The sequence below is a fragment of the Notamacropus eugenii genome, chromosome 1, assembly GCF_028372415.1.
Source record: "Notamacropus eugenii isolate mMacEug1 chromosome 1, mMacEug1.pri_v2, whole genome shotgun sequence".
In the NCBI taxonomy this organism is placed as follows: Eukaryota; Metazoa; Chordata; class Mammalia; order Diprotodontia; family Macropodidae; genus Notamacropus; species Notamacropus eugenii.
In genome coordinates, this window is record NC_092872.1 from 726293114 (window position 1) to 726316459 (window position 23346).

Here is a 23346-nt window from a genome sequence, read left to right on the forward strand (position 1 = left end):
ACAGTGCATCTTCTTCCATTCTGGTCTGCAGGGCATCCCAATTCTTCTCCCTTCCCACCCCAGCTTGAGCCCCCACAGGGGCTTTCTCTGGGACCAAAGTGACCTCCAGGTTTCTGGGAAAGAGTTGTCATTCACAGGGTGTGTGCTCAGCCTCGTTCGCCCATTTTTTGATCCCTTACCTCAGGTTTTTCCTCCATGGGACAGTTGTCCCCAGTTTGTAGATGGGCAACCAGATGCCTGCAGAGGTGAAATATTGCCCTAGGGCACACACTGGTAAAGCTGCGACAAGAACCCAGGTGTCCTGATGAGAAATGTCTCCATTAGGCCACAGTGTCTATGGTGCATTTAGGGTTAGATAGAGATATGGGAAGCAGGAGGATGGCGGGGGGGGGGGGGTGAATGGGGAAGGGGAGAAGAATTGGGATGCCCTGCTGTCCAAAATGGATGAAGATGCATTGTAATCAACAAGAGATCACTGATCAATCCTGGCCTCTTGCCAATCCTTCCCTTATCAAAAAGTCTCATAGCTCAAGGGCTGGGCTTGGGAGTCTGGAAGACTCACTTGTGAATCTCACCTCTGACACATAATACTTGTTTGACCTTGGGCAAGTCAATTCCTTTAAGTTCCAACTAAAATCCTACCTTCTACAGGAACCCTTCCCCAACCCCTCTTCATTCCAGTGCCCTCCTTTGGTTAATTAGTTCCTACTTATCCTGTATATACTTGCTTGGGTGGCTGGGTGGCACAATGGATAAAGTGCTGGGCCTGGAGTTCAAGTCCTGAGTTCAAGTCCAGCTTCAGACACTTAATAACTGTGTGACCCAGGGGAAAGTCACTCAATCCTATTGACCTCAGTTTCCTTGGGTAAAATGAGTTAGAAAAGGAAATGGTGAACCAGTCCAGTATCTTGGCCAAGAAAACTTCAAATGAGGTCATGGAGAAGTAAAGCTGACTGAACAACGACAAATAGCTTGCCTGGATCTATGTGTTTGTCTGTTGTCTCTCCCATTAGATCATGAATTTCTTGAGGGCAAAGACTGTCTTTCGCCCCTTTTATATCCCCAGTTCTTAGCACAGTGTCTGGCACATAGTAAGCTCTTAAGAAACGTTTATTGATTTGAATTAATATCTCTGAATCTATTTACTTATCTGTAAAATAGGCATAATGTTACGTATACTACCTACCTCACTGGCTCTTTGTGGGACTTGAGTGAGATAAAGGATATGGACTACGCCCAAGATGTCCTGGGTATAGGAAGCTCACAGTTGGGGAAGCTCCCTCTATTAATTTAGGTTGACACCTTGAAATGACCTTCCCCAGGATCACACAGCAAACATGTATCAGAGAAGGGATTCAGACTCACTCAAGGACACACTCACTCCAAGACTGGTTCGCCATCCCCCCTATACCAAGGGTTCCTAACTTTTTTTGCTCTTTGAACCATTTTAACAAAATAATGACAGCAGCTAATATTTATATGACATTTACTATGTGCAGGCCCTTTGCTGAGCGCTTTACAGTTATTACCTCATTTGATTCTCACAGCAACTCTGGGAAGAAACTGAGGCAGACAGAGGTTAAGTGACCTGCCCAGAGTCCCACAGCTAGTAAATGTCTGAGCTTTGATTAGAACTCAAGTCTTCTGACTCCAATCTCTCCACGGTTCCTTTAAAATATGTTGTAAACCTTCATATGCTACTTATAATATTTTGCAATTATTTACTGCTTAAGGTACCACTGAAGGATTTTTAGCAATGAATCCGTTGGACCATTGTCAAAAATACCCAGGGGCACTTCTGCAAGATGGTGACCACCACTCTATGCCACGCTGCCTTGAACAACGTCCTTTTTTATTTTCAAATACTATATTCGTGCTAATTGTCATCATTTCAACAATACAAATCTGTGTCCACCACAAAATCCACTCAGTCCAGGCAAGTGTGTTTCTCCATATAGATTTTTTTTTGGTTTTTACTTCAATTTGAAGCAAACAGTAAAGCACAGAAATAAGATGCTTTGGCCATTAGGGCAGGGGGAGGTCTGGGAGAAGCCATAGGAGCTCCTCCGCAGGCTAGCCCCCTCTCCAGGCTAGCCCATTTCTCCCCACATCTTTTCTTCCCCAAGTCAGGCATTCAGTCGGTCCTTCTACCTGTAGGATCTGGAATGAATAAGCCCCCTGCTCTCCCCCCTACCCCTCCACCTCCCTGAAAAGAAAAAAATAATCCTTTTGCACCCATCTTGTTGGCAACAAGATCCTGGGAGGCATTTCATGTGTCTTGCTTTGGCTAAAAGAAAGTGGGGAAATGCCCTCTCTCAAGCCTCCAGTCTCCTCATCCCCCAAAGTGGGCAAAGGAGCTGGAACCACAGCTTCCCAACCCCACAGAGATAAAGGGGAGTGCTCACTGAGCTGTAAGGCTGAGCTTAGGGCAAATGGGAGGGGAAGTGTGTGGCAGAGAACACAATCAAATCTTCCCACCCTCTGATTGTCCCAGTTGGTCTCCATTTGGAAATGATTATTTGTAGCCCAACCAAGGTGCTGGGAACTTGGGAGCCAAAAAAGATGTGGAGGGGGAGCATCCAGGGCTCAGAATCTGTCCATCCCTAGGATCTGGCTGTTTCGGTGGGATCCAGATGGAATTCCTGACTTTTCTGTGACTTGAAGTGGGCTGGGGAGGTAAGGGATGTTTCCAAATAAAAACTAACCATGTGACATTCAAACAGATAAAAGTCAGTTAAATCTTTGGCAACGGTCCAAGGATGCTGGGCAAAGGGAAACCCTCCCATTTTCTGTCTCCACTCTCCCCTGCCAAAAAGGGAAAGGAGAAAGAGACGTATTCAATTGCATCAAACAGGGCCAGTGAGGCTTGGATGAAGTCAGGGAAGGAAGAGAAAAGAGGAGAAAGGGAGATCTTTTCATGATCTCTCTCTGTCCAGTCCATTGACAATCTGAGCATGGATGCTCATCCCATAGGAAGAGAGGTGGTTTGGAGGCTGTGAGCTACAGGTGGCATCACTGGGTCAAGGTCATCTGTGTCCTTGGTCTCAGCTGGAGAAAAGACTCTTTAGCAGGGAGGGCTGGAGAATCCACTCAGATCCACATCACTCCTGAAAGAAATCACAAGGGTTCATTACAGCAGAATTTCTCAGTACTAGAGGGGAAGAGTGAGTCCAGAGTGCCTGGGATTTTCTGCCAAGGTGAGATTTAATAATTAATTCTGAATGAATAAATGAATGGATGGATGGATGAATGAACACAGAACTCAATGGGGGCCATCTGAGATGATCCCAATGCCCTTCCTGGAACACGGAATCTCCAGAGATCCAAAGGAACCCTTCAATCTAGCTCAACCCTTTCATTTTACAGATGAGGAAACTGAGGCCTACTGAGATCAAGTGACTTGCCCATGTCCCAAAGACATCAGTCAGGATTCAAACTCAGGTCCTCTGCCATGCACTCTTATTTACCCCAAATCCAGGAAATTAACCTTCTTATTTCCTCTCTTGATATTATGCTCTCCGTCCTCACTCAAAACACATCTAGAGCATTGTGGTCAATCCTGGGTGCTGTATTTTAGAAAGGACATTTTGGGGAGGATATTGAGAAACTAGAGAGTATTTGGAAGGGGGTAACCAGAATCTCAGGGGACTAAATACTACACCACTGGAGGACTGACTGAAAAACTGGGAAGGAACATTTAGCCCAGAGAAGGAAAGACTCAAGGAGACATGATATCTGTCCCCAAGTATTTGAGGGGCTGTCCTGTGGAAAAGGAATTTCATTTCTTTCTGCTTGACCTCAGAGAACAGAACTAGGATGAAAGGATGGAAGTTACTGAGGCAAATGTAGGCTTGATGTCAGGAAAAACTTCCTAATCATTAGAGTGGAATGGAAGTGGATTGGGTTGGGGGAAGTAATGAGTTCCCCATCACTGGAAGGCTTTAAGCAAAAACTAAGATTACCATTTTCTTCTTACACTGGACAGAGAATTTTTGGTCAGCTCTAGGTTGGAATCATCTTAGAGCTTCTTTCAAACTCAGATTCTGGGATTCTGAGCTAGGGGTCAACCCTCTGATTCTGAAACTAAGCCAAGTGACTCCTTCAGAATCAAACCCATGAACTCAACTTCATTGGGATCATGAGCTAAGGAGATGGGGACCCCAAAGATCCCTAAGACCCTGGCACACATCATTTGCTCTTAAGACCTGTTCTAGCAAAGTCATAATTAGACATTTTTCCACCAGAGGCAAGTAGCACAAAAGAGATTGGTCACCTAGCCAGGAAGGAACTCACCTGGGGGGTGAGCCATTATTAGAGAAAGACTACATGATCCATCTGGCTGCTTCCTATTTTAACTAACTACTCTTGCTAACTAGGAGCTAAACTCAATTGTTTCTAGGTTGTTAAAGGAATACAAGCACAATGAATCCTCCTTCCATTTCAGACCCCAGGGCGAAGGCCCAGAGGCCCCACCCTAGTTACAACTCGGCCTGCCAGTTCTAATATTCCTTCATTTTTGATCTCGCAAAGATGTATAAAATAATCTGAGAAGCTCCTGCTGGAAGTGGTTATCCACTGATTTTGCAAGTGAGGAGGGGTAAGGGCCTTTTCTGAAATGTTTGCTTGGTGGAGAGAGAGGTCTAGGATCTAGCCTCGGAATTTCATGGAAAGAGCCAGACTTGCTGGGTAAAACAACCCACTTCCACAAAGCTTAAATGCAGCAGTTTACAAATAGATGGGGTTTGTGCCTGTGATGAGATGGGGATAAGAAGTGTCCAAAGAAAAAAATTATTCTTGGCAAAGAGAGAAAAGCTTTCTCCAGTGAATAGTGGCTAAAATGGAAAGGAGAAAGAAAGAGGCTTGATGTGGGAAATATGGCTCTCTCATTTTCAGAGGCCACAGTGCTCTCTGGGAGCCTCCAAGAATCTGCTTTTTGTTAGAGTTGGATGAAGGATTTAGGAACGGAAAGCAGGTCCTCAGGGATGAGGGGGGAGGGGAGTCAGCAGGGGAGTAATTTACTGCCCTCATCTTTCCTGGTGGTCAAGATACAGGAGCTAACTCCTCAAGAAGCCTGCCTGTCAAGTTAGGGGAAGGAGTAGGGGGCAGGATCGTCTCTGCACCATCCTCCGCTGGGTTGGCCCTGGGCCTTCTCTCTCATGGAGTCAACTTCAGAGGTCATCAAATCCAGCCAGGATAGATTGGGGTATGGAGAGACTAGAGGCTGGGAGACCAATCCGAAGGCTATTGCAATTGTCTAGGCGTGAAGAAATCCTGTACCCAGGAGGCAGATGTGAATGGGCAGAGAGGGGAGGTACTGAAGAAGGAATGATGAACTTGGTGAAAGCAGACTTCCCCAATCCGGTTTGGAATTTCTCTCTTTTACCTAAACTGTGGTCCATTCAAACTGGTCTTCTTGGGATTCCCCATTTCTCACCTCTAGGCTTTTGCCTTGGCTGTCTCCCTGGTATGCACTCTCTCCTCACCTCCATCCCTTGGAATGCCTGTCTTCCTTCAAGGATTTCACATTACCTTCTATGTGATGCCTATCCTGATCCCTATAGCTACTAATGCCTCCCCGCCCCTACCGCAAGATAATTCTATTTTGTATACACTTTTATAAATACATGTTTCCTCCCCTATCTGTATTGTGAGCTCCTTGAGGACAGGACTTACCTTACTCTTGTCTCTGTATCTCCAGGGTCTAAACCTATGCCTGGCACATGGTAGGTATGCAAACAAATGCTTGTGAATGGATAGAACATAATCCCTCATTTTACAGATGAGGAAAAACATAGCCCAGAGAGATTATATCACGTGCCCAAGGTCACACAGGCCACCTAAGCTAGGACTTGAACTCAGATCCTGATTTCCATCCCCCTAAACCATGTCTGTTATACTAGGCTGGTAACAGCCATGGGGTTTCATACATGAGATCTAGGTTTGAGTTTTAGCTCTGATATTTATGAAATATGTTATGCTAAGTAAATCACATAACTCTTCTCAGCTTAGGTTACCACATTTGTAAAATGGGTGCTAGAATAGCAGCTGCCTGACCTCCCTTCTGAAAGCAGCTAGATGGAGCATCAGAGGTTGTACTGACCCTGGACAGCATGTAATGACCCTGAAGTTACCTTCTCGAACTAGCTGTGTGACCCTGGACTAGTCACTTAACCTCTGTCTGCCTCTGTTTCCTCATCCTGTAAAATGGTATAATAACTGTACCCACCTCAGCAGGTTTTTGTGAGGATCAAATGTGATAATATTTGTAAAGCACCTGGCACATAGTAGGCACTAGATCAATGTCTGTGCCCTCTTCCCCTCAGAGGTAGTGGGCTGCTCCTCAGTGAAGGTTTTTAAATTCTTCTCACCCTTTCCTGTTTTCCATCTCAGTCCCAGTAATACAGTACACCCAGAGTTCAGTATATAACTAAACCTTAGACTAAGTAAAGGTCCTGGAAAGAGCACAGGGCCAGGGGTCAGGGGACCTGAGTTTGAATTCCACATTAGTCCCAGAAATTCCAGGCATGCCTGGCCTGTAATTTTTTCTACCCTTGTCTCTAAACACTCCAGAATAGGATATGTTTTCTAGAGGTTATTTACAAGGGAAAACATATACAAGTTCAGACATAGATGTCAAGGTAAACTCAAGAGGAGATAAGGAATCCCAGGCTAAGAACCCAGTCTGGCCCATGATCCTCTCTGCTTCAGAGCCTCAGGACAAGGGATTGGGTCTCCTTTGCCCTGCTAATCTGGGGATTGACCCATAAGGGTTTCTGCTCCAAGTTCATTTTTCCCACCCCAGCTTCATTCTTACACACTCAGGATTTTGTAATCACCCATATGACTTAATTGATCAATGGGATAGAACAATGTGGATTAAGAAATGACTAATAAGAGCTTCATGAATGCAGATAGAATGTTCATTGAAGCAGTGCCTTGTGTAATGGGAAGAAGGGGGTCAGTTCTAGATCTGGTTTCATTGATGAATGTCGAGAACTCTCAGGAGTAGAAACTTCCTGGAAGATCTGGATTTCTGGCTCAAAAAAGGTTAACTGAATTGCCCATGGCCGTATAGACATATAGGGGCAGGTAGATGGCCTGGGTACCAGGCCCTGAGTCAGGAATACCTGAGTTCAAATCTGGCCTCAGATACTTACTAGCTGTGTGACCCTGGGCAGGTATTTTCACCCTGTTTGCCTCAGTTTCCTCATCTGTAAAATGAGCTGGAGAAGGCAATGGCAAACCACTTCAGTATCTTTGCCAAGAAAACCCCAAATGGGGTCAAGAAAAGTTAGACAGGACTGAACTGACTGAGCGGCAGCATAAAGCCAGTCTGGGCCAGAAGCATGTCTTCTTAGCCCTCTTACCTCCAACCCTATCCCCTACACATTACACCACCTTTCACTTCCAGAGTAGGTACTTAATAACTGTTGAGCAATGGCCTTCAATGCCTTAATGAGTAATAATGGTATTTCAGGCACTGAGGTGGGTTGGGCTGACTTTCCCAATGCCTCTCACATCATATTTCTTCTAAGACAGGCAGCCACCTACTCTGTTCATGGGCGAGGAGGGGGTGGGACAGGCTGTGCAGGTCATCCCTTCCTGTACCTTTGGTACTTTCCCAGGTGGGCACAGAAGCAACAGGGCCCTGAGGACATTTCTTTCACCCCTGGTGCACCGCCCTTAACTAAGCTTGGAGCTTAACTCACAGAATTCAAAGAGCCCCAAGAATCAGGGGCCAGTATTAGAAGCGTGCCTGGGCAGAGACACCTTCCTGCCTCCAGAGGTGGCAGGACAGGAGATGTACCAGCAATGCTGAAGGAGAGGGGCTGTTTTCCCCCTGAGAGTGACCACCAAGGATGTGCTCAGCCTGGCTCTTGTGGGCTAATGGTTAAATTTTTTTAGCGTGAGCGTCACTACCTCAGAATTAACAAAGGCTTCCTACAAAAGGGCAGGGAGAGACATACATAGATGCTGAGAAGGGACTTGGGTTAGGCAGCACCTACTTAGACGCAGAGGCAAGCACATGGTGTTCCCAGCCTTCCTGCCATCCTGCAGGGGTGGCACAAGGCTGACCCTCAAGATATAATTGGAAATCTCCCGCTATGAGGATGCTCTGGGTGCTGGCTCAAAAGCTGTCCTCTGCCCCCTTCGCATCTCACCTAGCCTTTGGCATTGATTTCATTCAGGACATTTATTAAGTCCTTAAGAATTGCCTGACCCTATGGCAGACCCTGGGCATCCAAAGACAAAGGGGAACAGGTCCTTAGTGCTTCTTGTCCCGACTATTGTGAAAGTATCGTTATTGGTTTTTGAAAGTGCCTCAAGTCTCTCCTGTTGCTAAGTAATTTTCCATACCAAAAGTGATCCTAAAGTATGTATCACCCCTCTACTCCAACCTCATTCCCTTTCCCCCACTTAGTCTGCTGTGGCTGCCTATGACCTGTAGGGTCAAGCTTCTGGGTTCATCAGTAGAATGTGGACTCCTTGAAGTCAGGCATTCTTTTATTTTTGTCTTTGTACCCCAAGAGCCCAGCATGATGACCAGCTCATTGAAGATGCTTAAGAAACACACGGCCATTGATTAAGGAGCTTACACAGTGCTGAGAAGGAGCAACATAGAAACAGGGAAGTAAATGCAAAATGAGTACATATTAATTGGATGGAGGATGGCACTAGCAACTGGGTAAATCAGGAAATGCCTTTTTTTTTTGTAGGACACTTGATTGGAGCCTTTAAGGAAGTTAGAGATTTCCAAAGGCAGAGGTGAGGAAGGAGCACATTCCAGGCCTGGGGTTACTGCCTATGCAAAAGCCTGGAGGTTGGAAACGAAATATAGGACTGTGAATCTAGAGACCTGGGTTCCAATCCAACTTTGCTGTTTCCTAGTCACAAAAACCATGAAAAAGTCCTATCACTTCTCTAAGCCTCAGTTTCCACATCTGTAAATAATTTAGAAACAAACCATACCTTACGGCTTACCTCATCTGCTTGTTATGAGGAAAAACCTTTATAAACCTTAGAGAAGTAAAGAAACATGGGTTGTTGTCAATAGTTATTATTTCTTCCAAACACTTTCCAGAGTCATAGATTCCCTCTCATTTCCATATGGAATCCCCTTCATTTCACTCCATGGCCTGTCTTCCCCCCGTGATAAAATTCTTTTTAGTCTCAGCTAATTATTGATACCCATTTTTCATGTATTAATATTATCAATATTGCCTACAGGAAGGCACTAGCAGCTAGGGAATCCAAGAAAGCCCTCCTGCAGAAAGTGAGATAAAACTGAGTACTGAAGGAAGCCACGGCAGCTTAAAGGTAGAGCTACAGTATCATTATACCCATTTTACAGATGAGGAAACTGAGACACAAAGAGGTTAAAATGTCTTGACCAGGGTCTATCGTGTAGATAGGTAGTGCTGGAAGAAGGATTTTTAAAAAATGCTATCTTTTGTTAGCACTTTCACTTACACATATAGTCTAGAAAGAAAGAAAGGGAACAAGAGATAAGAGGGAAGAAGAAAGAGAGGGAGAGAGAAAGAAAGCAAGAAAGAAGGGAGGGAGGTTTGAAGAAGGAAGGAGGGGAGAAGAGAAAGAGGAAAAGTAGGGAAGGAAAGAGGGAGGAAAGGAAGGAGAGAAAGAAAGAGAAAAAGAAGGGAGGAGAGTGGGAAGGAGGAGAGGATAGAAAGAGGGAAGGAGGAAGGGAGGAGAGGATAGAAAGGATAGAAGGAAGGAAAAAAGGAAGGAAGAGAAGGGAGGAGGGAAGGAGAAAGGGAGGGAGGAGAGGATAGAAAGAAGGAGGGAAGGAGAAAGGGAAGAAAAGTAGTTCCATAAAACTAACCAAGATCGTGACTGAGTCTGACTGAGTCATAGAGCTTCCCAGCCTGCAGTTGTCCTGATTCCAAGCCTGGCACTCCCGCCCTCCATCAGCCGCCTTATCAGGATTCCTGTCCCCCTACAACAGCTCTGAAAGCAGCCTGACCCGTGTCAGGGAGCGAGCTTGGGGGTAGCTTTGGAGAAAGCAGCTGGGATACAGGATGGATCTGGGGCAGGAGACCCCAGGCAGCCTCGGCTGGCCCCCTTGCTGAGCCGGGGGCATCTGTGTGGGACAAGGGTCTTTCCCCGCGGAGGGAGGCTCCTTCCTGCTCCCTCTGAGTCAGAGCTGAGTCCCTGGGTCCATGGCTCCGGAGATCTCCCGCCGCCCAGGGGACTAGCTCTGTAAGGCTTCCCACCTGTGTCCAACCCTTTGATGCTTTCCAGATGACTGCATCTGTAATAGGAGAGTTCCTTGAAAAGCAACACCTGCACGGCCCGACCGACTGGGACACACGTTTGCTCACACTCTACCTGACGCCCGGCGGGGAGAAGCGCTGTCCACTCCCTGCGGAGAACCCGGACAGGGGGACAGGGAGACAGGGAGACAGGGACTAAGAAGCTAGCTGCCTCCCTTTTTTCAACTTTTCATCAGCTAACCTTTTAAAAAAAAATTAACCTCTGCAGATAGAGATCCTTCGAAAGACACAGTGCCTACCGTCAGGCGTTCTTAAATAGAAGCCTTGAATGGAATTTAATCTTCTATAAGGCAGAAAGAACCCAAATGAGGAATTTCACCGATTACACTCAGAACTAACAAATCAACAGCTAGAGGGCGCAGTATATACAGCGCTGGGCGTTAGCTAGGTGACCCTAGGCAAGGCAAGTAACGGCTCTCAGCCTCAGTTTCCCCATCTGTAAAATGGGAATAATCATGGCACCTACCTCCCTGCATCATTGTGAGTACCAAATGAGATAACATATGTAAAAAAAGCTCTTGGCAAACCTTAAAATTCTATTAAAATGTCTGTTATTAATATTAATATTATACTGAATGGTCCATGATTGCTAACTTTTTTAAGTTCTCGTATCTTCTTTATAGGTTTTACTTTCTCCTTGGATATCACTTCTTCTTGAGACTACTGGACCTTCTTCTAACACAGTGATTCTTTTACACGCACACATATATATTTTTCACATTTAAAAAAATGTCAACTTCCAAATTCTCTCCCTCCCACTTATTCCCTACCCATAGAGAAGGCAAGAAATGTAGCACAGTGATTTTTAAATTGGGGTCCATGAACTTTAAAAAAATATATTCTTTGTTAACTATGTATTGTAATTGGCTATCTTTCTAATTCTATTTATTTATGTATTTGGAAACATCCCGAGGAGTCCATAGATTTCAACAGAATGAAAAGGGGATTGGGACACATCCAAAAAGATTAAAACCCCCTGTTATAGCTGGCCTTGCCTAACTTTCAAATTCTAATCTGCCCAGGGTCACACAACTAATAAGTGTCTGAGGTCGGATTTGAACTCAGGAAAATGAGTCTTCCTGACTCCAGCCCTAGCACTCTATCCACTGCTCACTTAACTGCCTCAGACAATAATATAAGGGAGATGACCAGGTGAGCCCCTGACCCCCTTTACTGGAGCCTGGGCCATTTTTGTTAAAGTGGTGATTTGGGATAATAGAGCAAACTCTGGGTGTACCCTGGGTTACATCTTGGTGATGGGGGGAAGGGAGGGATGTGAGCAAAACTATAGCACTATAGAAACTGTCCCTCTTCTTTTTTATTTCTAGAACACGTGTCTTCTCTCCCTTCCCCCTTTCCCCACCAAGCACACACATACACTTCTCTTGATGGGTAGAATGTAAATGATCACTGTTCACATGTGATACAGGTCACATATGTGACCTGTTCATAGATAAACAGGTATATCTTTCCCTGAGCAAAGGTGGCTAAAAGTAATCTTGGGGATGGGTGTTTCTAGCCTTGGAGGTAGCCAGGTGAGTACAACAGGTCAGGAGCTATTTGCTCACTCAGTCAGTGCCAGCTGCACTCTGGGAGATGTTCCCCATGGCTATTATAATGCTTCTTGGAGGAGAAGGCAATCACCAACAGAGGGGAGTACCCAGCCCCTGGCACGGCTTGGCACAAGACACCAAACCTGAGAGAGATTGTGCTGAGCTGAGTTGAGGGTGAAATGGTCGTTTAGCATCCTGCAAACTACTTTATGTTCTAATGTCTTAATATCAGTCTCCAGGGAAACTTTTTAAGAACAGTTTTAAGTTACTTCATGTATTGGTCAATGCAAGTTTGTGACTGTTTTGTACTCTAAGCATTTCTTTGATACCAGAAAAAACAAATAGCTATCCTATACCAGATCTGTGTTGTAGATTTAGGGCCTTTCAACACTCTTTTGGGACTTCCTACTAAACCTACACCAAGTGATTTTCCCAAAGGATACTGAGAGGGAGCATGAGGAGCCAATGAGTGAGAGAAAAGAACCTGGGTCCAGGTTCTTCAAGAAGGAAAGAAGAAAGGAAGAAAAGAAGGGAGGGAGGGAAAAGGGAAGGAGAGAGGAGAAAAGGAAACATTTATTTAGTGCCCCCTATTTGCTGAACACTGTGCTAAGCACTTTACAAATAACTGGATCTTCACAACAAACCTGGAAGGCAGGTGCTATTATGGTCCCCATTTTAGAGTTGAGGAAACTGACAGACTTGCCCAAGATCACACAGCTTAATGTGTGAAGTAGATTTGAATTTGCGCCGCCCCCCCCCCCCCCCCGACTTCAAAAGCATCTATAGATAGAGTACCATGTCTGGAATCTGGAAGCCTCATCTTCCTGAGTTCAAATCTGGCCTGACTAGCTGTGTGACCCTGGGCAAGTCACTTTTAACTCTGCCTCTCTGCAATTTCCACCTCCCTTCTAGGGCCAAGCTGAACAAAGCTAATACTTCTTATACATACAGCTTATTCCTTTCCAGTACTTGAAGACAGTTATCACTGTTTCATGAATCTTTTCTTTCTCAGCCTAAAAGTCTCCATTGTCTTCACCCTCTTCTCATATAAAATGAACCCTCCTGGTTCAAACAAACAAGCATTTCAAGGGCCAGCAACAAGGCTGCAAGGATAGAAATGAAACAGCTTCTGTCCTCACATTCTATAAGGGGAAGGCAGCATATGTATGTGTGTGTGTGTAGGTGTTTCTTTGCAGAGATAGTGAAGTGGTTTGCTGTTTCCTTCTCCAGCTCATTTTACAGGTGAGGAAACTGAGGCACACCGGGTGAAGGGACTTACCCAGCATTACACAGCTAATAAGTATCTGAGGCTAGATTTGAACTTGGAAAGTCTTCTGACTGCAGGCCCAGGGCTCTGTGCACCATGGTGTCCCCTAGTGGTCCCTAGATAACAGAAGAGCCCATATCTGAGAGGCTCCTGTGTCAGGAGCTGTGGGGTGAGTAAGTTCCCTGTACAAATGCAGGTGGGCACTTTTTCAGCAATGTTCAGTCAGAGAATTGTCTAGAGCACTGAGAGGTGATGCAATGCTTGTACTGGATCCTAGAAATAACAGTCAACAAGCACTTATTAAGCACTTACTATTTGCCCGACCCTGCACTAAGTGCTGGAGATACAAACTCAAAACAAAAAACAGCCCCTGCTCTCCAGGAGCTCACATGCCAACTCTCGTGGAGTGACTTGGTCAGAGTAGCCCTTGGCCGCCATGTGGAGGATGCAATGGTTGCCTATCTCTGGAAATTTTCCAGTTTCTCAACGTCCTTCCTTAGTTCAGACTCTCAGCACTGAATTCAATACTCTAGATGTCATCTGACTGGGACACCTCTCGAACTCAGCTCCCCACACTGGTCCGATCCACCCCTCCCCCCAGGAGAGGGAGCCTGTGTAAGGAACACTTGTCCAGATACTGTAGGGGAACCCAGGCACTTTGGACAGATGAGATGGATGTCCCTGATATTTGGATAATTGTAAATATTTAGCCTTTCTTGGGCTGCTGCTCATTCCAACTGCAACCCAAAAGCAAAACAGAGGAGAGGAAAGAAGGAAAAATGAAGTGTTGGAGGCTGAGCAAAGTACAGATGAAATGCAAATAGGTCCTCCAAATCCCCATGCTTTGGGCTGTAAAAAGCTGACCACCCACCAGCAAACTTTATGATCGACTTTTTCCACTGCTGGAGTGGAGTGGCTGCCTTGTAATGGAGGGAGGGAGGGGAGGGGATCCAGAGAAAAGGTAGGGAAGAGGAAGGACTGAAAGAGGAAAACAGAAAAACTCCATGTGACATTCAGGGTCTCCTGTCATTATCTGACACATGAAAACATTCCTTCCTTCCTCCCTTCCCCCTGCACCCTGAGCCTCAGGGGGCCTGAGATCCTTCTCACCGTCAGACATCACACACAGAAGAAATTCCAGCTCCAGAAAGGAATTTCTGTCCATTTCAGATGTTAAATAAGGTGGGGAAAGGACAACACGACCCTAGGGGTTAACTGTACTCTAGACAGCTCTGGAGTATTGGGGTGAGGTGGGGGAGGAGGGAATTGAAGTTGGGCCGTTGCCTCAATTACTCTTTCTGTGCTCTGTTCCTTCATCCCCTCTGACCTTCCAGTCACTCTCCCAGGCAGCAGACTTCACCCCAAAGAGGCTGCACTGGATAAAGAAGTCGACAAACGCTCCGCAGAGCACCCCGATTCCTCACGCCAACAAACATACCTCAGAGGGCTCTCCCATTAGCCAAGTCTCAAGAAAGACTGCACACCGTGGTATGATCCAATAGGCTAAACTAAGCTGCCCACACCACCGGTGGGTAGATGGGGGTGGGGCGGTTATTAACGAGAAGTTGGGCTCAGCCGGCTTTCTGATGACCTGACAAGGTCTCTATATCATTCTCCCCTGGAGTCCCTCCCTGCCTCTCCCCACCCCTTCTGCACTGTAACAGCTTTATGCTCTGGGTTTATTTAGGGTGACGGATATAATTACTTTCTGCTGCCGTGTCGTTCTTTTTTCAAATCTAAAAATCAATCAGGCTCCCTCCACACTCGGCCCTCCCCAGTGGCGCCGCCTCATCTGCTCCTCCTCCAGACTGGACTCCATCCCCTTCCCACCGTCCCCAGCCCGAGCGAGTGTCCAAGGGAACCAAAGGCCAAAGGGAGCACTAAAGAAGGCCTTTAAACACACCTGGAGAAAAACCCGTGCTAAGGTGGAGCAGAGAGAGGCTATAACATTAATAAAAAAAAAAAAAAAGCTGGGGTGGAGAAGTCGTGGGGACCCCGGCCCCCAGCCCCCGCCGGCCCCCAGCCCCGCCGTCCCCCCGCGCTGACGGCGGCGGCGCTCTGGCTGTGCAGCGGCTATTCAGAACCAAGTTTCCTCTCTCACAAAGGACCTTTTGCATGGTTTTTCCTCCTGCCTCAAAAACAGCTGCTCTCAGTGTTGTATCCTGAGTGATGATGAGGCTCTGAAAGTGTTTTTGGGGGAACAGATGGCCAGGGGAGAGCTGGGGAATGTGCCAGCAGAGGGCCAGGGCAGGCGGCCAAATCCTTCAGTGACTGAGTCCTTTTGGTTCCAGCTCGCGTGCCTTTCCCCTGCCCTCTGCCCTCAGTGGCGCCAGGAGAACTTCCCAACCAGCGTTCTGAACATCTGGAGTCTGCGACTGCCAGGAGGGGGGGTGGGAGGGGGAGAGAGGCGGAGGGCAGGGGGAGGGAGAGGGGGGAAAAAACTCTCTGCTCCATCTCGGCTCCCATGTACTCAACAGCGTTACTGACTACAGAACAACTAATCGAAACCAAAAGGGGCCCAAATGAGAAGCAGGCCGGCGCCCCAGCTGCAGCCAGATGCGAGGCCGCTTCTAGCAGGGCTGCTGGGGGGAATGGGGAGGGTTTTGCTGGGGGCGTTAAGACACCCCCCCTATTGTCTCCCTCCTCTTTCCCCCCCAAACTGGAGTCAGGGATGGTTCCAACTCTGGTGGGGTCCCCCCCATGCTCTGGGGTGAACGTTTTTCATCAAAGCATGTGTGTTTCTCTATAGTGCATCCCAGAGGGGAAAGAGCTGCTGGGGGGGGGGGGAAGGGAAGTTTGGGGGGGGTGAGCTCCAGTGGCCTCAACGTTGGGGCAGCCCAGCAGAGTTCGGATAATAGAGGAAGTGCTTATAAGGGGGGAACTGGGGTGAGGGGTGGCCTGGAAAGGAAAGTCAGAGGGGTATATGGGAAAAGACCACTGGGCTGGGGTCAGAAAAACTGGATTCTCACACCAGGTCTGCTTACTTCAGTTCCATTCACCCGATTCAATGCCATAAGCTTTTATTGTTTACTCATTCTCTATTAGAAATGAAGAGGCAGAAGCAAAAAGCCCTGCTTTCAAGCCATCTACAATCTACTGGAGGACCTGGCAACTGCTCCATTATGGGACTTGGGCAGGGGGAGGAAAAGGGAAAGAATGAAGCCAACCTGGATGTCTGGAAGAATCAGAGCCTAGATGGTGAGATGGAGGGAGAGGGACAGAGACTGGGAAAGGGAAAGTGGGAAGGGAGAGGAGGAGGGAGGAGAAGAGACAGAATGAGGGAGAGAAAATTTATTAATCACTTACCATATACCAGGCATTGTGCTAAGCATATATAGATTTAGAGTTTGAAGGGAATGCAAAAATCAGATCCAGTCCTCTCCTTTTACAGACAGGACACCAAGACCCAGAGAATTTAAGAAAGTAATGCCCTCAAGAGAAATGGGGAAGTTTGAGGGGGGAGATAATGAGGTCCTTCTTTGACAGACTGAATTTGGGGTGTCTCCAGGACATCCATACAGATATGAAGAAAGAGGAGGTATTCCCTATGGGCAGAGCAAGCAGACAGTAAGGAGTCAGGAAGGCACAGGTTCAAATCCTGTTGGTCACATCACTCAGTGACCCAGGCAACCCTTTAAGACTTAAGTTGCAGATCGGTGAAGAGATTGCCCATACAGAGAATTCCCTACACCTACAAAATCACACTTGTGTTGGGGGGGGCTACAAAGTTTAGACAAGGTATGTCAGAGGAGATATATAGTCTAGATGAAGACACAGTCCCAGCCCTCACAGAGAAACCCAAGTAACGCTAACGCAACTCTGCCAATTGAGAGCAACCCATCTTTACATTAGATTAGTCTTAGAGAGTCTCTTGGCTCACCAAGAGGTTTTAAGTGACTTGCCCAGAGTCACACAAAACTTGAGTCAGAAGTGGAACTTGGCTCTAGGTCTCCTTGCTGCTCAGTGTAGCTAACATGCACTATTACAGGATAAATTCATTAGAAAGGCATAAAACCAAATGGGAGTGACTTTAGGCAAACCAAATTCCCACAGACCATAGTTCTCTACTTTGTGAAATGAGGGTCCTGAATGAGATGACCTCTAAGTTTCTTTGGTTTCTAGGTTTCTAAAAGGGGTCATAGGCTGAGGGGAGGGGAATGAGGAAATGGGAAGCAAAGGCTCTGGAGGCAGATGGAACAATGCTGTGGAGGGCTGATTTGCTTCCATGTGTGTTTTTGTATCCTTTTAAAACTGTATCGGTTAAATCTTGGGTGCTCTGGCTTGACTTGCGTGTGTGGCTCTGAAACTGGGGATCGTGTACATTTCAAAGCGGTGGGTGTGTATTTCACTAAGGATGTCTGTATTTCTTGGATCACTTGTGTTAGTTAATCACTGTGTGTATCCTGTGGTTTGTTACGTTCGTTGTTTTCAGAGTGGGAACTCCTTAGCACGTCTCTCTCTCTCTCCCTTTCTCTCTCTCTCTCTCTCTCTCTCTCTCTCTCTCTCTCTCTCTCTCTCAACCTCCCTCTCCCCCACTTCCCTATTTGTCTATCTGTGGCTCTGACTCTGTCTCCCTCTCTCTGTCTCTTTCTTTCTCCTTCTCTATCTCTTTTCTGTCTCCCTCTGTCTCTCTCTCCCTCCCTATGTCTCTCTCAATTAGGCATATCCATCCATATGAAAGGGAAAACAGGCAGGAGGGGTTCTGAATAGAAGAATGAGGGAAAAAAGCTTCCCCTAAGTTCAAATTCCCCTAAAACTTGATGAATACAAACACTGGAACAGACCAGAAATGTACAAAGGAAACCTGAGGGAGCGTGACATAGTAGGAAAAGCATTACATCTGAAGTCAAAAGCCCTGAGTTCAAATCTCTATTCTGCCCCTTACGAGCTTTGTGACCTGAGGCAAGTGACTTGCCCTCTCTGGGTCTCTGTTTCTTTAACCGTACAACAAGAGGAGTAGATGAGATGATCTAGAAAGTTTCAACCCTAAATCCCATGGACCGAAGGCCTGCCACTTACTTCTTGTGTGACTTCCCTGGATTTTGAGAGGGAACTGGAAGGGGGGGGGGAATCATCTAATCATAGGATCATAAAATCTAAATTTGAAATGGTCCTCAGAGGCTATCTATTCCAACCTGTCATTTTACAGATAAGGAAACCGAGGCCCAGAGAGATGAAGGCTTCTTTAAGGTCCTACAGTCTGTAGCCTCTGACCCCAAATCCAACGCTTTTCCCACTGTACCACGATCCCTGCCTCAAAACCTCAATTACAACCTTCCTTAACTATTATCGTCAAAATGGGGGAAAAGAATATTTACCACCAGACTGAGAGAAGGGGAGTAATTTGTAAGCCGTAAAGTGCCCTAGAAATTCAAGCTGTTCTTGTGATCCAAGATCTCCAGTGAACAGTGTCACATATGAAAGGAGAAACAGCAGCTAAAGCCCTTGCCTTCAGACAAACAGCTGTTGGCAAATGGCGATGTCATCAAATGCCAGAAAAGAGAAATCACATCCATTGTTATGCTCAGAAGATAATTCGGTATTTGTTTGTTCTCACTCCCCCACTATGGACAGACTTCATAGACTGGGACATCTAAGAGAAGTTGTCTGGAAGAGAGAGTGAGAGGGAAAGCAAGAAAGGAAGAGGGAGGGACAGAAAAGGAGGGAGGGAGGGAAAGGGTGGGAAAGAAGAAGAAAAAGAGGGAGGGAGAAGCAGGGGGTGAAAAGTGAGAGAGAGAGGAAGAGGGAGAGAAAGAAAGGAAGAGAAGGGGCAGAAAATGAGGGGGGATGGAGGAAAAAAGTGAGAAAGAGGGAAAGGGAGGGAAAGGGAGTTCTTTCTTCCATCCATTTGGAATCTGACTGTTCCCAGGCAATGAGGGGCCTGTGAGTCTTGACACCCAAGCCAATGTCCTTTCCCACTGACCCTGCCCACCTTGTAATCCTCCAAATCTGGGTCTCCGATGAAAGCCAGAGGGAAGAATGGGGTCAGGGCAAGGATGTGAGTCATTCAGGCAGAAGTTGGAGGGGGTAGGATTAGATGAAAAGGGTTATGCAGAAAGGAGCACAGCCTTCCCGCTCAGGGCCCTGTCTGCTCTGTGGGGGGGCCGGAGGGGAGAGGCCCAAGTCTTTTCAGCCTGATTATGGAATTGGGTCAATGGATTCTGAAGCAAGAAGAGAGCTTAGAAATCACCTAGTCCAAAGCCCCACACGTTGTACGAAGATCCAGGACTGGAGAGAAGTCGGGAACTGCTCCGGGTCACACAGTGAATTGGCCACAAAGCCAGGACTAAAACCTGGGTCTTCTGGGCCTCCCCAATCCCCCACTCTTTCTCTTCCACTTTACTGCCTTTATAATACCTTGTTTACCCACTGCCCCCCTTCACACCCTCTCTTGCCCACCAGACTGGCCTTCCTTCTGTTCCTTAAACACTATGCTTGAATTCCCATCTCTGAATCTTTGCAATGGCTGTCCTCCAAGCCTCCAACATCCTTCCTCCTCATTTAATCCTCCTCTTAGAATCTCTTGATATTTTTAAGGTTCTGCTGCAGCATTACCTTCTACATCTTTCCTGATCCCTTCCCCATCACCCCAGCTCCCTCCCCCACCAAATTTACCTGGCATTTATTTTGTATCTACCCATAGAATGGAAGATCTTTGAGGGCAGGGACCATTTCCCCTTTGTAGATGAACTCTCAGAACCAAGTGAATTGCCCAGAATGCAGTAGGGGCTTTCTAAATGTTCATTCCCTTCTCCTCCTACTGTGTATGCAGAGACAGGGTTATGTAGCCGATAGAGAGCTGGCCTAGCAATCAGGAAGTCATGGGTTCAAATCCAGCCTCTGAAGTAAATAGGCTGTGTGACCCTGGATAAGGAAGTCACTGAATCTCTCAATGTTCCGGACAACTCTTTAAGACCATAACTACAGAGAAGGTGTCAGTCTGGATGGGTAGAGGGAGTTTGTTCATTGGTGGATTCTACCACTGAAAACCCCAGTCTAGTCCTTTCCCTATCCCCATTGTGTATAGGTCACAGTGCTTGGTGCTAGGGAAGCAGAAGATAGCTTGCATCCATAGATAACTATAATCAATCAATAGGACACAAAAACACAGAAAAAAAATGCTTTGGGGAGGCAGAAGAGTACCATTGAAGGAGGTGGAGAGATTATAACCCAAATCAGGGATCAAGAAAGACTTTCAGCTGAGTTTTAAAGGCTGAGTAGGTGTCCAAAAGGCAAAGATGGTGAGGATGTACATGGAAGACGTAGGCTGAGATGTGAACGTGAAAAAGTCCAATTTGGTACACCCAAAGAGGATGGGGTGAAGAGGAGGAAGGGCTGACAAAAGCATAACCCTTCCCCCTTTTGAGGCATCTGTTTAACTGAACAGGACTTCAAGAGTGAAGGTGTTGAATTGGGAAGATCTGGCTTCTGACCCTACCTCCAACATTTACCTTGGGTAAATCATTTAATTGCTCTGGGCCTCAGTTTCCTTATCTGTAAAAATAAGGGGACTGACTCAAATGCCTCTAAGATGCATATATGATCCTATAGTTACCAAACTATCTCTCCTAAATCAGAGAGTCCCAAGACTTTGAGCCTCTTTTTACTTCCCTTATACTCAGATAGCATCACATATCTGAACTGGAAGGGACCTCATAGTTCACTGAAACCCACTTTTCATTTTACAGATGAGAAAGCTGAGTCCCAGAGGCAAAGTGACTTGCCCAAGGTCACACAGATAATAAGTTTTGAAGCCTGGTTTTGAACTCGGGACTCCTCGATCAATAGGAAAGTTCAGCACCCTTTCCACTGCTCCAAAACGTACATTCATTCAAGTGGAGGCAGTGTGGCCCAATAGTGAGAATGCATAGCTACCGATAAAAGGACAAGGTTAGGAGTCAGAGGGCCAAATAATCTCTTGGACCCCTTTCCAGCTTTTAGTCCTATGACCCTCAATGTAAGCTATGTAAGAGTTCCCAGAACTAGACCCCCCCAGGGGGCAGATGGACATGTGCCCAGAGTCCTGGGAGGTTACTAGCTCATGGGGCACATTTATTTTTCATGTGGGGGCAGGGAAGGATTAGCAGGGACCTGAGCCCTTGGAAACTGTGTCTCAGGGCCTGGCTTCCTAGGGAAATTTCTTCTGGCAGACAGGAGCCATTCCAGAGAGTAGGAGCTCTGAAAAGCCCTGCCCCCCCTGCCCACTCCCTATGGGGGAGGCTCTTTTTTCTTCTTCTTTTGTCTGATTATATATACATTTGTTATAAGGGGTCACTTCTACTCTAGTTGGAGAGAGGGGGAAAGGAAAAGTGGCCAGATGGGTCTCTATAGACATGGGAGAAAAAGAAAAAAAAAAGATCGTATTTTATTTGTTGGAATTCATTGACTTTACTAGAAATAGTCATTAAACAAGTGGAGGTTGCTCCACTGGTGCTCATTTTTCTTTAAAGAAGTGATGCACCAACTTAAGGATGAGGCCTGAGGTCTGACTGATCCAATATGGCCTCCACAGGGTGGCTACTGGGCTTCTAGGAACACCCTGAGATTGAAGAAGGTTGAAGTAGCCAGAGCACACTCTTGGCTCTCCAGAGCTTCTAGTCAACAACTAAGAAAGCCTAGTCTCCTTCAAATGAACCGGTGGGAGACCAGGTCTTTTCCACGCATCTTCTTGTGTAAATGACTTTCTTTTTGAACCCCCAATTCAAGACTTATAATAGTCCTTCTGCTGACATTCCAGCCTGTCAAAATAATTTGAGTTCAAAAGATTAAAAGATCCTGCGTGTAGGGACAGCGATGTGGCATAGTAGATAAAGCATCAGATAAAGTCTGAGTTCAAACCCAGCCTTGGACACTTATTAGCTGTGTGAGCCTGGGCAAATCATTTAACAACACCCCCCCCCCCCAAAGATCCTACATCTAGAAGCTGGAAAGAACCTTGGAGGCCTTCTAATCCAACTAACTTCATTTTATAGATTAAAAAAACTGAGACTCAGAGATGTGAGAGGTAACTTGGCCAAGATCTCACCAGGAGTAAGCATCAAAGGTGACAATGGAACCCAGGTCTTCTGACTCCAGAGCCAGGAAATGCCTCAGGCTTGTCACTAGCAGATAGGTTATTCTTTTCCGATCATCTACAAATTCAGTAGGTCTGCCTTTGTCCAGGGCATTGATGAAAAAGTTGAACAATCAAAGAAAAGGACAGAACCCTACGTCATTCCCTCGGAGACTTTCGAGTTGACAATAACCCATTTATCAATCACTTAACTGTATGATTACCATTCAGTTCACATTTTTCTACCTTGTCCACAAGAATATCCCAAGTGATTTTATCATAAACCTTATTGAATCAAGGCATATTCTATCTGTGTATCAATCTATGATCCCTAACTGTTTGTTTGTTTTAAGGCACTGGTGTTAATTGGATTTATCCAGCAGCTAGCTGGCATAGTGGATAGAGTGCCAGGGGGCCAGGAGTCAGGAGGATCGGAGTTCAAATCCAGCCTCGGACACTTACTAGCTTACTAGGCAAGTCACTTAACCCTGTTTGCCTCAGTTTGCTCATCTGAAAAACGAGTTGGAGAAGGAAATGGCCAGCCGCTCCAGTATCTTTGCCAAGAAAACCCCAAACGGTTCACAAAGAGTCAGATACAAGTGAAAAACAACTGAACTGGGCTAATTTGACATGACATGTTTTTTTGAGCTGATTACTAGTTTCTAATGATCACTGAGTTGCTTTCAAAGTTCTCCTGAACCACCTGCTTAATCATCAATCTGTTTTCAATTTTTTCCCCCAGGGAGTAAAATCAAACTCATTCGCCTCCAGACCTCCACCCCTTCTATACTTTTGAAAACAGGAAGCTCTTTTCCAATCTCCCTGCAGGTTCCAAACCGTTGCTCTTGTTAGAGACTTTTCAATATACTGTTAGCAGTTCTGTGATCACACCGTCAAGTTCTTCCAGGACCCTGGAATGGGACACTTCTGGGTCTGTAGTCTTCATCTTCTTTAAAACAATTACACACCAGGTGCTATCTTTCAATGACAGCACTGCTCAATTCCCTCAAAGCCAGGTTTATCCTACTCCTTTCAGTCATGTCCAACTCTCTGTGACCCCATTTAGAGTTTTCTCAGCAAAGATAATGATTTGCCATTTCCTTTTCCAGATCATTTTGCAGATGAGGAAACTGAGGCAAACTGGGTTAAGTGACTTGCTCAGGGTCACACAGCTAAGAAGTC

General features: G+C 46.2%; 1 protein-coding gene across 1 annotated transcript in view; it reads right to left on the reverse strand.

Moving 5' to 3' along the window:
- Window positions 1-1833: 1833 nt before the first annotated feature.
- Window positions 1834-23346, reverse strand: part of ATOH8 (atonal bHLH transcription factor 8) — a 43458-nt gene continuing 21945 nt past the window's right edge. The window contains 1 exon segment of the mRNA XM_072636959.1: window positions 1834-3107. Within this exon segment, the coding sequence (XP_072493060.1) occupies window positions 3102-3107 (6 nt within the window). The 3' untranslated portion in view covers window positions 1834-3101.